This window comes from Ornithorhynchus anatinus, chromosome 7 (genome assembly GCF_004115215.2).
Source record: "Ornithorhynchus anatinus isolate Pmale09 chromosome 7, mOrnAna1.pri.v4, whole genome shotgun sequence".
NCBI classification, from domain to species: domain Eukaryota; kingdom Metazoa; phylum Chordata; class Mammalia; order Monotremata; family Ornithorhynchidae; genus Ornithorhynchus; species Ornithorhynchus anatinus.
This window is the reverse complement of record NC_041734.1, coordinates 79,764,945-79,779,841: the sequence shown is the minus strand read 5'-3', so window position 1 is coordinate 79,779,841 and position 14,897 is coordinate 79,764,945. Positions and strand designations below refer to the sequence as shown.

The following is a 14,897-nucleotide window of genomic DNA, read 5'->3' as shown; positions in this document are numbered from 1 at the left end:
GGTATTTTCTTCCCAACAGAGTGCAATAGTATCTGTAAAAGAGCTCTGTGGACTACCACCGATTGCCAGTCTGAAACAGTGCATGTTGACTTTGTCCTCCCGCCTGCTAAGCAGTGACAATACCCCCTCTGTCTCTTTCGTTATGAAAGATAACTTCCCATACCTGGAGCCTCTGGGGACCATTCCGGATGTGCAGAAAAAAGTCCTCTCTGCCTACGACCTGGTATGAAGTGTAACGTCTGTATTTGCTTTACAGTTGTTGTCCCTCGGAAAGGTACGTTACGGGTCCCGGGTTCTAATCCCGGCTCCGCCGCCCTTCGGCCGTGAGGCCTCGGGGCCGGGTCGCCCCGCTTCCGAGGGGCTCGGTTCCTTCGTCTGGAAAATGGGGGTGAGGATCGGGGACTGCGTCCGTCCCGAATAGCCTGCGTCTACGCCAGCGCGTAGCGGGGTGACTGGCATTCGTCCGTTCACTCATTCAGTCGTATTTATCGAGCGCTTACTGTGTGCAAAGCACTGTACTGAGCACTTGGGAGAGTACAATACCGTAACAGACATATTCCCTGCCCACAACGAGCTTACAGTCTAGAGGGAGGGGATGGACATTAAGATAAATAAATAAACGACAGATATGAACATGAGTACCGTGGGGCTGGAAGGGGGGGGGATAAATAAAGGGAGCAAATCAGGGCGACGCAGAAGGGAATGGGAGAAGAGGAAATGTGGGTTTAGTTAGAGAAGGTCTCTTGGAGGAGACGGGCCTTCGATACGACTTTGGGGCAAGTCACTGTCGGTGGGGTTTGAGGAGGGAGGGCGTTCCGGGACAGAGGCGGCACGGGGGCCGGGGGTCGACGGCGGGACGGGCGAGAAGGAGGCCCGGGGAGGAGGTGAGCGACGGCGGAGGAGCGGAGCGCGCGCGCTGGGCTGGAGAAGGAGAGGAGGGAGGCGAGGGAGGAGAAGGGCAAGTTGGCAGACAGCTTTAAAACCAGTGGTGAGGAGTTTTTGTTTATTATTATTATTGTCTACAGAGTGCCGTATTGAACACTTAGGAGAGAACAGTAGAGTTAGAAGATGTTATCGTTGCCCTTACGGAGTTTTCAGTCTACAGTACTGAGCCCTTGGGAGAGTTTGACTCCTTAGACCTGAGAAGCGGCGTGGCTCAATGGAAAGAGGTCATGGTTTCGAATCCCAGCTCCGCCGCTTGTCAGCTGTGTGACTGTGGGCGAGTCAGTTCACTTCTCTGTGCCTCAGTTCCCTCGTCTGTAAAACGGGGATTAAGACTGTGAGCCTCATGTGGGACAACCTGATTGCCCTGTATCTCCCCCAGCGCTTAGAACAGTGCTCTGCCCATAGTAAGCGCTTAAATACCAACATTATTATTATTATTATTATCTCTTCCCTCAAGGGTCTTAAGTCTACGGAGTGCAGAGCACTGTGGTAAGCACTTGGAAGAGTGCAACAGAGTTAGAAGGCAGGATCCCTGCCCTCAAGAGACTTATAACTACTGCCCTAAGTGCTTGCAAGAGGACGATGGTGTTAATGATGATTATAACAATAATAATAATAATGATGGTATTTGTTAAGCACTTACTATGTGCTAAGCACTGTTCTTAGAGCTGGGGTAGATACAAGGTCATCAAGTTGTCCTACTTGGGGCTCACAGTCTTAGTCCCCATTTTATAGACGAGGTCACAGAGGCACCGAGAAGTTAGATAACTTGCCCAGTCACACAGCTGATAAATGACAGAGCAGGATTAGAACCCACGACCTCTGACTCCCAAACCCGGGCTCTTTCCACTAAGCCACGCTGCTTCACTGATAACAGTAGTGGTTTTTGTTAAGCGCTTACTCTGCGCCGTGTACTGTACTAAGCACCGGCATCGATACAAGCAAATCGTGTTGGACACAGTCCGTGTCCTACTTGGGGCTTACATTTGACAGATGAGGGAACCGAGGCCCAGAGAAGTGAAATGAGTTGCCCAAGGTCACACGGCAGACAAGCGGCAGAGCCGGGATAAGAACCCAAGTCCTTCTGACTCCCAGGCCCGGGCTCTATCCATTAGGCCATGCTACTTCTAGAGAGGCGATCCCTGCCCTCAAAGAGTTTCCACTCAGAATAATAATAATAATAATAATAATAATAACGTTGTATTTGTTAAGCTTTTATTATAATAATAATAATGTTGGTATTTGTTAAGCACTTACCATGTGCAGAGCACTGTTCTAAGCGCTGGGGGAGATACAGGGTCATCAGGTTGTCCCACGTCAGGCTCACAGTCTTCATCCCCATTTTACAGATGAGGGAACTGAGGCCCAGAGAAGTGAAGTGACTCGCCCACAGTCACACGGCTGACGAGTGGCAGAGCCGGGAGTCGAACCCATGACTTCTGACTCCGAAGCCCAGGCTCTTTCCGTTGAGCCGTGACTGTTCTAAGCGCTGGGATGGGTACCACAGGATCACCTTGTACCGCCCACTCCCCGTGCTTAGAACAGTGCTTTGCACATAGTAAGCGCTTAATAAATGCCATTATTATTATTATTAGCAGGTAATCAGGTTGTCCCACGTAGGGCTCACAGTCTTCATCCCCATTTTACAGATGAAGAAACTGAGGCACAGAGAAGTGACGTGACTGGCCCAAGGTCTCACAGCAGGCAGGCGGCGGAGCCGGGATTAGAACCCACGACCTCTGACTCCCGAGCCCGAGCTCCTGCCACTGAGCCATTCAGCGTCTCACTCTGCTGTGAGCAGAGAGTGTAAATCCAGTCCCCGCCTTCGAGGAACTTCCAGTCTAACGGGGATAATGATGATGATATCTGTCAAGCGCTCGCTGTGCGTCAAGCACCGTTCTAAACCCTGGCGTAGACATAAGATTAGCAGGCTGGATGCGGTCCCCGTCCCACTTTTTCCCCCATTTTCCAGGGGAGGGAACTGAGGCCCGGAGGAGTGAAGTGACTTACCCAAGGTCTCCTCCCCCCCCCCCCCCCAGGGTTAGCCGTTGTGAGGTCGGCCAGCCGGAGGCCAGTTTGGGGGCGCCCGACGGGAGATTTGGTTCTGAAACTTGAAACTTCCCCAGAGTCCTTCTAGATCCAGGATTATCAGGCTGGATGTAGTCCCTGTCCCTTGTTTTCCCCCATTTTCCAGGGGAGGGAACTGAGGCCCAGAGGAGTGAAGTGACCCACCCGAGGTCTCCACCCCCCAGCGTTAGCCGTCGCGGGGTCGGGGGGCGTCTGACGGGAGATTTGGTTGTGAAACTTGAAACTTCCCCGGAGTCCTTCGGGCCCCTTCCGCTGAGGCGGCTTGAAGTCGTCGAGGCCGTTAACTGTGCCCATCCTTCCTCGTTTTCCCACAGATGATTCAGGAGAGCAGAATTCTCATCGACACGGCCGACGGCATCCATGAGAAGATCGTGCAGTGCCAGAAAGCAGGTATGACCATCTCCCTCTTGGAGACGGAGTTAGAGCGTCCTCTCCTAGGCGCTTAGTACAGCGCTCTGCACACCGTAAGCGCCCAGTTAGAGGAGCAACGTGGCGTAGAGGGTAGAGCCCGGGCCTGGGAGTCGGGAGGTCTTGGGTTTTAATTCCGGCTCCGTCACGCGTCTGCTGTGTGACCCTGGGCAAGTCACTTCCCTTCTCTGGGCCTCAGTGACCTCATCTGGAAAATGGGGATGGAGACTGTGAGCCCCACGGGGGACAGGGACTGGGTCCGACCCGATTTGCCTGTAGCCACCCCAGTGCTTAGTACAGTGCTTGGCACGTAATAATAAATAATAATAATGGTATTAAGTAAATGCTTACTACGTGCCAAGCGCTGTTCTAAGCGCTGGAATAGATGCAGGTTCATCAGGTTGTCCCACATGGGGCTCAGGATTTAAATCCCCATTTTCCAGATGAGGTAACTGAGGCACAGAGGAAGTGAAGTGACTTGCTCAAGGTCACACAGCAGACAAGTGGCAGAGCTGGGATTAGAACCCACCTCCTCTGACTCCCAAGCCTGGGCTCTTTCCACTAAGCCACGCTGCTTCTCACTAGTTAAGCGCGTAGTGAGCGCTTAACGAATACCGTAATTACAGCTCTGCCGCTCGTCAGCTGTGTGACTGTGGGCGAGCCACTTCGCTTCTCTGGGCCTCAGTTCCCTCATCTGTAAAATGGGGATGAAGACTGTGAGCTGTATCTCCCCCAGCGCTTAGAACAGTGCTCTGCACACAGTAAGCGCTTAACGAACACCAACGTTATTATTATTATTATTATTATGTGACCGAATGAATGAACGAATGAGCCGTTCAAGCTACGGGCTCAAAGGAGTCACAGAGGCCAAGGGTAGGCGTGGGCTGGGAGCCGTCTCGGAATGGAAGTGTTCACTTGTTCATTCGGTTGTATTTATTGAGCGCTTACTGTGTGCAAGATACCGTACTAAGCGCCTGGGAGCGAACTACAGAACAGCAAACGGACGCATTCCCTGCCCGTATTCAGCTCACGATCTACAGGGAGAAAGCAGCGTGGCCTAGTGTCTAAAGAGCCGGGCCTAATAGGAGGACCTGGGTTCTAATCCCGGCTCCACCCCTTGCCTGCTGTGTGCCCTTGGCCTAGTCACTTCACGTCGCTGGGCCTCACTTCCCTCATCTGGAAAATGGGGATGGAGACTGTGAGCCCCAAGTGGGACAGGGACTGTGTCCGACCTGATTAGCTTGTACCTACCCCAGCGCTTAGAACAGCGCTTACCACGTAGCACCATTATTATTAGCTGCAGCTAAAACGACCCCCCTTTCCTCCGCAGGGATGGAGTTTCACGAAAGTCTTCACGCCTTTGGTGCCAAGGAAGGTCTGAAGGGACGGAAGCTGAACAAGGCGATTGAGAGTTTTGCCTGGAACATCACTGTCCTGAAGGTAAGCCCGGAGAGTCATTCATTCACTCATTCGGTTGTATTTACTGAGCGCTTACTGTGCGCAGAACACCGTATTAAGCTCTTGGGAGAGTGCAGTAAAACAATAAACAGACTCAATTCCCTGCCCGCGGTGAGCGTGGAATATATTGAGGACTCGGAAGGTGTAGATTCGTTCGATCGTCTATACTGAGCGCTTACTGGAGAAGCAGCGTGGCTCAGTGGAAAGAGCACGGGCTTTGGGGTCAGAGGTCACGGGTTCGAATGCCGGCTCGGCCGCTTGTCAGCTCTTTGACTGTGGGCGAGTCGCTTAACTTCTCTGGGCCTCAGTTCCCTCATCTGTAAAATGGGGATGAAGACTGTGAGCCTCACGTGGGGCAACCTGGTTCCCCTGTGTCTCCCCCAGCACTTAGAACAGTGCTCTGCCACATAGTAAACGCCTAACAAATAGCAACATTATTACTGTGTGCAGAACACTGTATTAAACACTTGGGAGAGAACAGCGTGGCTCAGTGGAAAGAGCCCCGGCGAGGGAGTCAGGGGTCATGGGTTCGAATCTCGACTCTGCCACTCGTCAGCTCTGTGACCGTGGGCGAGTCACTTCACTTCTCTGTGCCCCAGTTCCCTCATCGGTAAAATGGGGATTAACTGTGAGCCTCGCGTGGGACGACCCGATGACCCTGTATCTCCCCCAGCGCTTAGAAAGTGCTCTGCACGTAGTGAGCGCTTAACAAATACCAACATCATTATCATTATTATTATTACGCGGGTGGACGGAGCCGTGGGCCTTCACAGCCGTCGGGGCGGTCGCCGACTGGGCCGCAGCGAGTGGGATTGGGGTGGGATAGCTGATATTCCTACTATACCCCAGCCAGCACACTTCACTCCTCTACCGCCAACCTCCTCACCGGACCTCCGTCCCGTCTATCTCGCCGCCGGCCCCTCACCCCCGTCCTGACTCTGCCCTGGAACTTTCTCCCTCCTCAGATCGGATAGACGGTGACTCTCCGCTGCCTCACAGCCTTATCGAAGGCCCATCTCCTCCGAGAGGCCTTCCCGGACTAAGCCCCGCTTTCCTCCTTCTCCCACTTCCTTCTGCGTCACCCCTTCCTAGCCCCACGCCGCTTATATCCAGACCTGTCATTTATGGATTTCTATTCCTGTCTGGACACTTAGCTTTGTTATCACTTCATTCATCCATTCAATGGTATTTATTGAGCGCTCACCATGTGCAGAGCGCCGGACTAAGCGCTTGGAATGGACAGATCGGCAACAGATAGAGACGGTCCCTGCCCCTTGACGGGCGCACGGTCTGATCGGGGGAGACGGGCAGACGAGAATAATGGCAATAAATAGAGTCAAGGGGAAGGACAACTTCACTTCTCTGGGCCTCAGTTCCCTCATCTGTAAAATGGGGATAAAGACTGGGAGCCCCATGTGGGCCAGGGACTGTATCTAACCTGATTTTCTTGTATCCACCACACCACTCAGTACAGTGCCTGGCACGCGGTAAGTGTGTAAGTCCACCGTGGGCAGGGATCGTCTCTCTCTATTGCTATGTTATAATAATGTTGGTATCTGTTAAGCGCTTACTGTGTGCCGAGCACCGTTCTAAGCGCCGGGGGAGATACAGGGTCATCGGGTCGTCCCACGTGAGGCTCGCAGTTAATCCCCATTTTCCAGACGAGGTAACTGAGGCCCAGAGAAGTGAAGTGACTCGCCCACGGTCACACAGCCGACAAGTGGCAGAGCCGGGAGTCGAACCCATGGCCTCTGACTCCGCAGCCCAGGCTCTTTCCACTAAGCCACTCAGTACAGTGCTCTGCTCACAGTAAGCGCTCGATAAATATGATTGAATGAATGAATGACCTCAACAAATGCCGCAGTTATTATTATTGTACTTACTCTGTGCAGAGCACTGTACCCCAAGCTCATTAGTAAAGCAGCTTGGCTCAGTGGATAGAGCATGGGCCTGGGAGTCAGAAGATCATGGGTTCTAATCCTGGATTCGCCACCTATCTGCTGTGTGATCTTGGGCAAATCACGTCACTTCTCTGGGCCTCAGTTCCCTCATCTGTAAAATGGGGACGAAGACTGGGAGCCCCATGTGGAACAGGGACTGTGTCCAACCTAACTTGTATCCTCCCCAGCGCTTAGAACAGTGCTTGGCACGTGGGCAGCGCTTGCCGAATCCCATAATAATAATACCTTGCAATAAAAATAACACCACGGCAATAAGAGTAATTATATTAATAATTGACCACGATGGCAATAATATTATATTAATGATGAATAAGAATATAATCCCATGATATTGTTATTATTATTGTATTTTGGAGAGCAGCAAACCAGCCTTGGTAACAGCCGGGAATCTGCCTGTTTGTTATTTTCCTCGAGTTAAATATTCAAGTGAAATTTTCAGTCTGAGACAGCTGCGACATCATCAATAAAACACAACCCATTTGGTGGGGTGGGAAGAGCTGGAGCCGGGGATCTCAGATTCCCTGATTTAGGTGCTGAGTTCTGCTCCCTAATAATAAAAACTGTGGTACTTGTTAAGCGCTTACTACGCGCCAGGCAATTTTTTAAGTCAGCTGTGTGACTGTGGGCAAGTCACTTAACTTCTCTGTGCCTCAGTTACCTCATCGGTAAAATGGGGATTAAGACTGTGAGCCTCACGAGGGACAATCTGATTCCCTTGTATCTCCCCCAGCGCTTAGAACAGTGCTCTGCACATAGTAAGCGCTAAACAAATACCAAAATTATTATTATTATTAAGCACTGGGGTGGCTACAAGCAAATAAGGTTGGACACAGTCTCTGTCCCATGTGGGGCTCACGATCTCAATCCCCGTTTTACAGATGAGGTCACTGAGGCCCAGAGAAGTGAAGTGACGTGCTCGAACTCACACGCAACTGGCCAGTGGCGGAGGCGGGATTAGAACCCATGACCCTCTGACTCTCAGGCCCGGGCTCTACCCACTGCACCATGCTGCGGCAGAACTGGATGTGGGGATGGTGGGAATGTCGACCCCCAGAGTGAGTTTAGTCTTGTTGTGGGCGGGGAATGTGTCTGTTTATTGTTGTATTGTCCTCTCCCAAGCGTTTAGTACAGTGCTCTATATACCATTGAACGAATGAATGAATAAATGAGTGGTCTTCATAGCCGGAATGGGGCTTCCAAACTGCCACAAAAGTTAGTGCTTTGGTCCCATTTAGAAGCCCGGCAAAACCTTGGCAGATCCAGTAGACCTGAGAGACACATCAGTCCATCAATCACTGTTCGTTCGCTTTTGTTTCTTGTTTTTTAAAGGTATTTGTTAAGCGCTTTCTATGTGCCCGGCACTGTTCTGAGCGCTGGGGTGGATACAAGCTAATCAGGTTGGACGGCACTTATTATTCATTCATTCTTTCATCCATTCAGTCATATTTATTGAGTGTTTACTGGGTGGAGAACTGTGGGCAAGTCACTTCACTTCTCTGTGCCTGAGTTACCTCATCTGGAAAATGGGGATTAACTGTGAGCCTCACGTGGGACCACCTGATGACCCTGGATCTCCCCCAGCGCTTAGAACAGTGCTCTGCCCATAGTAAGCGCTTAACAAATACCAACATTATTATTATTATTATTATTAACGATAAACAGACACAGTCCCTGCGCACAGTGGGTTTACTATAATAGTGGTAATAATAATAACTGTGATATCTGTTAAGCACTTACTATGTGCCAGGCACTGTACTATTCGCTGGGGTGGATATGAGCAAATTGGGTTGGACTCGGTCCCTGTCCCACGTGGGGTTCACAATCTTGATCCCCATTTTACAGGGTTCGTAACTGAAGCGTAGAGAAGTGAGGTGACCTGCCTCAGGTCATCCAGCAAACAAGTGGCAGAGCCGGGATTAGAACTCAGGTCCTTCTGACCCCCCCAAGCCCGAGGTTTATCCATTAAGCCGTGCTGCTTCTCTAGTATATGAAGAGGACAGGGAGGCAGACACTGAGATAAAATTACAGTTAGATGAAACGGCAGAGTTCACTCTTTCACTCATTCGGTAGTATTTATTGAGCGCTTACTGGGTGCAAAGTACTGTACTAAGCGCTTGGGAGAGTCCAATACACTAACCGACAGATACAGTCCCTGCCCCCAGTGAGCTTACCATCTTCAGGGAGAGACTGATATGAATAGGAATATATATTATATTAATTCAAATATATAATTTAAAGAGAGGTACAGGTTAAGACCGTGAGCCCCGCGTGGGACGTGGAGAATATCCAACCCAATTTGCCTCTGTGATCCCCAGTGCTTATTACAGTGCCTGGCACTTAGGAAGCGCTTAACAAGTACCGCAATTATTATTATTATTGGGTTCAATCGTATCTACCTCAGTGCTTAGTTCAGGGCCTGGAACATCCATCAATCGATCACTTGTATTTATTGAGCACTTCGTACGTGCGGAGTACTGTACTAAGCACTTGGGAGTGTAGAACACAATGATATAACAGACCCATTCCCTGCCCACATCAAACGATTAACAAGTACTATTAAAAAAAAGATCATGTTCATTCATTCATTCATTCATTCAATCGTATTTATTGAGCGCTTACTGTGTTAAGCACTTACTACGCTAAACGCTATGATGGAGATGAGATCATCAGTACGGACACGATCCCCGCCCCTCACTCAGCTCACGGTCTAAAAGTCGGGGGAGGACCGGGCCCCTTATCTCCATTTTACAGATGAAGAAACTGAGATCTCGAGAGGGAAAGTGACTGACCCAAGGTCACACAGCCGGTCAGGGGGCAGAGCTGGGACTGGTATCCATCCCAGTGCTTAGTACGGCGTCTGGCACTTGGTAAACGCTCAACAAATCCCATTAAAAAAGAAAAATTGCACACAACACTCCTCCTCGTTGCCGTTTCGGCCCGGCCCAGTATTTAGTCTCCGGCGTTCCCTTTGACTTTGCCTTGTGTGGGAAGAGTGTGTTTTCTCTTGGGTTATCAGGGGATGATACAGTCACGTGTTCTCATTCCCGGGAACAAACTGTCTTCTCCAATTTGCTATTGTTTTCGAGAGAAACCGAATCTGTTTTCCAGAGCGGAGGGTGCCTGGTGTAGGATCTGACATCCTCGATTTCGGCAGGCGAATCCGCCTACGATCCCCGTTGCTGTTGTGTTCCTTGTTTTTATTCTATTTTCTCATGGTATCCTTTAAGCGGTTACTATGGGTCAAGCACCGTCGTCAGCACTGGAGTAGATAGTTAATCAGGCCAGACAAAGTCCCTGTCCCACGCGGGGCTCACAGTCTAAATCGGAGGGAGGACGGCGCGTGTTTTCGGAAAACACGTTTTTCCATTCAGCCCGTGAAGAGACCCGGAGGTGACCACCTCCTCAAACTCTCCAAGGAATTCTCCCCGTCTCTTTACATGTAAATCAGAATCTAAGCTTATGTTTGCGTCTCGCTCTGTATTTCTTAGCGTTCGGGGAGAATAGATTGCAGCTTTCTGATGGGCAAATTGCCGGCCAACTGTCGTATTCTTCCCAGGGGGTTTGGGGTACGGTTTTCGGCACAGAATAGGCAATCGATCAATTAGCTTGATTGATTGACAGATAAAACAGCTCTTACTCTCTACAGGCTCAAGAATGTCATTCCGTTTCTACACACTCTCTTGTTAGTGGACCCTTTTAGGTGTATTTTTCCTTATTTCCAGCTAGAATTCTTCAGAAAGAATGCTAGATCGCTCTGGAAGTAGCATGGCCTAGCAAGAAAAGCTGGGAATCATAGGATCTGGGTTCTAATTGCGGCTCTGCCACCTACTGTTTTTTGGTTTCTGTTAATGGTATTTGTTGAGAACTTTGTGCCAGGCACTGTACTAAGAACTGGGGCAGACACCAGCTAATCAGGTTGGACCGAGCCCTTATTCATTCATTCAGTAGTATTTATTGAGCGCTTACTATGTGCAGAGCACTGGACTAAGCGCTTGGAATGTACAGATCGGCAACAGATAGAGACAATCCCTGCCCATTGACGGGCTTACGGTCTAGATGGGGCTCATGGTCTTAATCCCCATTTTACAGATGAGGTAACTGAGGCACACAGAAGTGAAGTGACTTTCCCAAGGTCGCACAGGAGACCAGTCGTGGAGCCGGAGCTAGAACTGCCTGGGGAGTCACCTTGGGCAAGTCACTTAATGTCTCCGTGCCTTTGTTTCCTCATCTGTAAAATGGGGAACTGTTTCTTCCTCCTCCTTGCTGTGAATCCCATGTGGGACGAGGACTGCGTCCCTCCTAATAGCTTATATCCACCCCAGCGCTTAGTATAGCGCTTGACACATAGTAAGCACTTAAGAAATGCCAGAGTTGTCGTTATGATTATGATCTAGGCCTCTTCCCTAGTGTTTTTTTTTCAGAGTACTTTTGATTCTCTCCCCCGCTTAGACCGTGCGCCCGTCAGAGGGCAGGGACTGTCTCTATCTGTTACCGATTTGTACATTCCAAGTGCTTAGTACAGTGCTCTGCACGTAGTAAGCGCTCAATAAATACTATTGAATGAATGAATTCTTCAGAGGAGGCGGGTGGCCTAGTGGAAAGAGCCTGGGTCTGGGAGTCAGAGGACCTGGGTTCTAATCCCGCTCTACCAGTTGCTTGCTGTGTGACCTTGAGCAGGTCCCTTCTCTGTGCCTCCATTTCCTCAACTGTAAAATGGGGATTCAATACCTGCTGTCCCTCCTACTTAGAACGAGAAGCAGCGTGGCTCAGTGGAAAGGGCACGGGCTTTGGAGTCAGAGGTCATGGGTTTGAAGCCCGGCTCAGCCACCTGTCGGCTGTGTGACTTTGGGCAAGTCACTTAACTTCTCGGTGCCTCAGTCAGCTCGTCTGTAAAATGGGGATGAAGACCGTGAGCCCCACGTGGGACAACCCGATTCCCCTGGGTCTACCCCAGCGCTTCGAACGGTGCTCGGCACATAGTAAGCGCTTAACAAATACCGACATTATTATTATTACTGCGAATGCCCCCATGGGACTGGGACTGTGTCCAACTTGATCACCTTATATCTTCCCCAGACCTTAGAAGAGGGCTTGACACGTAGTGAGGACTCAACGGATACAATTATTATTATCATCATTTGGTATTTTTTAAGCGCTTTGGGGAGTACGGTTATAACGATTGGACACATTCCCTGCCCGCCACGAGCTTACAGTCTAGACGGGGGGGAGACGGACGGTGAATAGAAAGAAATGAATGACAGACATGGACCTGAGTGGCATGGGGCTGGGAGGGGGGGATGAAGAAGAGGGAGGGAGTCAGGGCGACTCGGAAGGGAGTGAGAGAAGAGAGGAGGGGGGCTTTAGTCGGGGAAGGCTTCCTGGAGGAGGAGGACCTTCAATTAGGCTTCGAAGGGAGGGAGAGTCCTTGTCCGTCGGATATTAAGAGGGAGGGCGGTCCAGGCCAGAGGCAGGACGTGGGTGAGGGGTCGGCGGCGAGATAGACGAGATCGGGGTTACACGGTGAGCGCTCAATAAATACAATTGACTGTTACTAGTATTATTACCGTTACTCCCACTTTTCCTATTTCTGTTACCGTTATTACGGCTAATATCAGTTCCCCTTTCATTCATTCATTCATTCATTTCTTCATTCGTACTTATTGAGCACTCACCGCGTGCAGAGCACTGAACGAAGCCCTTGGGAGAGTCTTGCCTTAGGCCGTCGAGTCGTCTCCGACCCATAGCGACTCCATGGACACGTCTCTCTCAGAAGGCCCCACCTCCATCTGCCATCGTTCCGGGAGTGGATCCACAGGGTTTTCTTGGGAAAAATCCGGAAGCGGTTGGCCGTCGCCTCCCTCCTCCGCCCTCGACTCTCTCCCCTGCCGCTGTCCCCCAACACGGGGGAGTTTGGGCTCGTAGCCGATGGCCTGCCGCTCGCTAGCCACTGCCCAAGCTAGGGATGGAACGGACAGGCCTCCTCTTCATCCTCCCTCCCGTAGCCGACATTGGTAGAGGACTGGAAACTCTCCGGCTGCCACCCTGAGAGGGAAGCTTGGGAGAGTCCAATAGAACAATAAATAAAAACATTCCCTGCCCACAACGAGCTCACCGTCTAGAGGGGGAGACAGATATCAATATACAACAAGCGCTTAGTACAGTGCTCTGCACTTAGTAAGCGCTCAGTAAATACGATCGAATGAATTAATATGTGGGTTCTAATCCTGCCTCCACCACTTGTCTGCAGCGTGACCGTGGGCGAGTCACTTAATAATAGTGATAATGATAATAATGTTGGTATTTGCTAAGCGCTTATAATGTTGGTATTTGTTAAGCGCTTACTATGTGCAGAGCACCGTTCTAAGCGCTGGGGTAGACACAAGGGAATCGGGTCGTCCCACGTGGGGCTCACAGTCGTAATTCCCATTTTACAGATGAGGTCACTGAGGCACAGAGAAGCGAAGTGACTCGCCCACAGTCACGCAGCTGACGGGTGGCAGAGCCGGGAGTCGAACCCGTGACCTCTGACTCCGAAGCCCGGGCTCTTTCCACTGAGCCATGGATGATGTGGGTATTTGTTAAGCGCTTACTATGTGCAGAGCATTTTCTAAGCGCTGGGGTAGAGACGGGGTCATCGGGTCGTCCCACGTGAGGCTCACAGTTAATCCCCATTTTACAGATGAGGTCACTGAGGCACAGAGAAGTGAAGTGACTCGCCCACAGTCACGCAGCTGACGGGTGGCAGAGCCGGGAGTCGAACCCGTGACCTCTGACTCCGAAGCCGGGGCTCTTTCCACTGAGCCATGGATGATGTGGGTATTTGTTAAGCGCTTACTATGTGCAGAGCATTTTCTAAGCGCTGGGGTAGATACGGGGTCATCGGTTCGTCCCACGTGAAGCTCACAGTCTTAATCCCCATTTTACTTAACATCTCTGTACCTCGGTTACCTCATCTGTAAAATGGGGATGAAAAGCGTGAGCCCCACTTGGGACAACCCGATAACCCTGTATCTACCCCAGCGGTTGGAACAGTGCTCGGCACATAGTAAGCGCTTAACAGATACCGTTATCCTTCTAGACCGTGAGCCCGTTGTTGGGTAGGGATCGTCCCTGTTGCCGAATCGTACTTTCCAAGTGCTCAGCACAGTGCCTTGCCCACCGTAAGCGCTCGATAAATACGACTGAACGAATACGTAAATAAATGACCAATGGAACGCGGCCGGGGGATGGTCGGGCCTTTAATCCGTGCGTCTCTCTCCGTCCGGCCAGGGGCAAGGCGATCTGCTGAGGAATGCCAAGAGCGAAGCGGTGGAGAACATGAAGCAGATCCAGGCGGCCTGTGTGTCGTGCGGGTTGGGCAAGACGGGCGGCGGCCGTGCCCGGAGCCCGCAGGACCCGCCGGCCGCGGAGGCGAGGGAGACCTCCGACAAGACCGGGAACTTCTGAGAGCCCCCCCCCCACCCCCGCCCCCTGCCTCCACCCCCGGAGGGGGTGGGCGAAAACTCCGGCCTCTCGTTTTCTGGGAAAGATTTCGCCGTCGGCAGAGGAACACCCTCTAGGGATCGCGAGAAACCGAGCGATCTGTTGGGCGGCGGCGGTATTTTAAGGCAGTTAATTTATCTAATTTAAACTGTTCCTCGGCTGCGGTTTTAAGAAACGGTGCCGTCTGTAGGCCCCCGTGTGCGTGTGTGAGAGAGAGACAGGAGATAGGAGAGAGAGACCCTTTCGAGGTATCCCATGCTACATCACCCATCGTCTAAGTTATTCCACTGTCGTTGCGAACTAACGTCTTCGTTTTGAAATTCCGAACGAAGAGCCCTTTCTGGCGTCTACGGATTTTTCCTTTCCCGTCCGGGTCGTCCGATCATTTCAGGCCTGGGCCGTGGCGTCGAAGGGAACCGAGTGCCTGAAGGTGGAGCGGGCTGGATTGGAGAAAGAGGTTTTTGGCTGGTTTTGGCGGCCGAAGATCCCGGCAGCCGGGGAGAGAGCCGGAAAAGGCAGCGGGAAGCCGGGGGGGGAGGACGCTGACGAGTCGCA

At 51.3% G+C, this 14,897-nt stretch overlaps 1 protein-coding gene across 1 annotated transcript in view; it reads left to right on the top strand.

The window, feature by feature from the left end:
• PLCL1 (phospholipase C like 1 (inactive)) overlaps positions 1 to 14,681 on the top strand; it is a 151,054-nt gene extending 136,373 nt beyond the window's left edge. Inside the window, exons 3-6 of the mRNA XM_029069763.2 lie at positions 20 to 223; positions 3,348 to 3,423; positions 4,772 to 4,881; positions 14,130 to 14,681. Coding sequence (XP_028925596.1) covers positions 20 to 223; positions 3,348 to 3,423; positions 4,772 to 4,881; positions 14,130 to 14,306 — 567 coding nt within the window. The 3' untranslated portion in view covers positions 14,307 to 14,681. The remainder of the gene's footprint in view (positions 1 to 19; positions 224 to 3,347; positions 3,424 to 4,771; positions 4,882 to 14,129) is intronic.
• Positions 14,682 to 14,897: the final 216 nt, after the last annotated feature.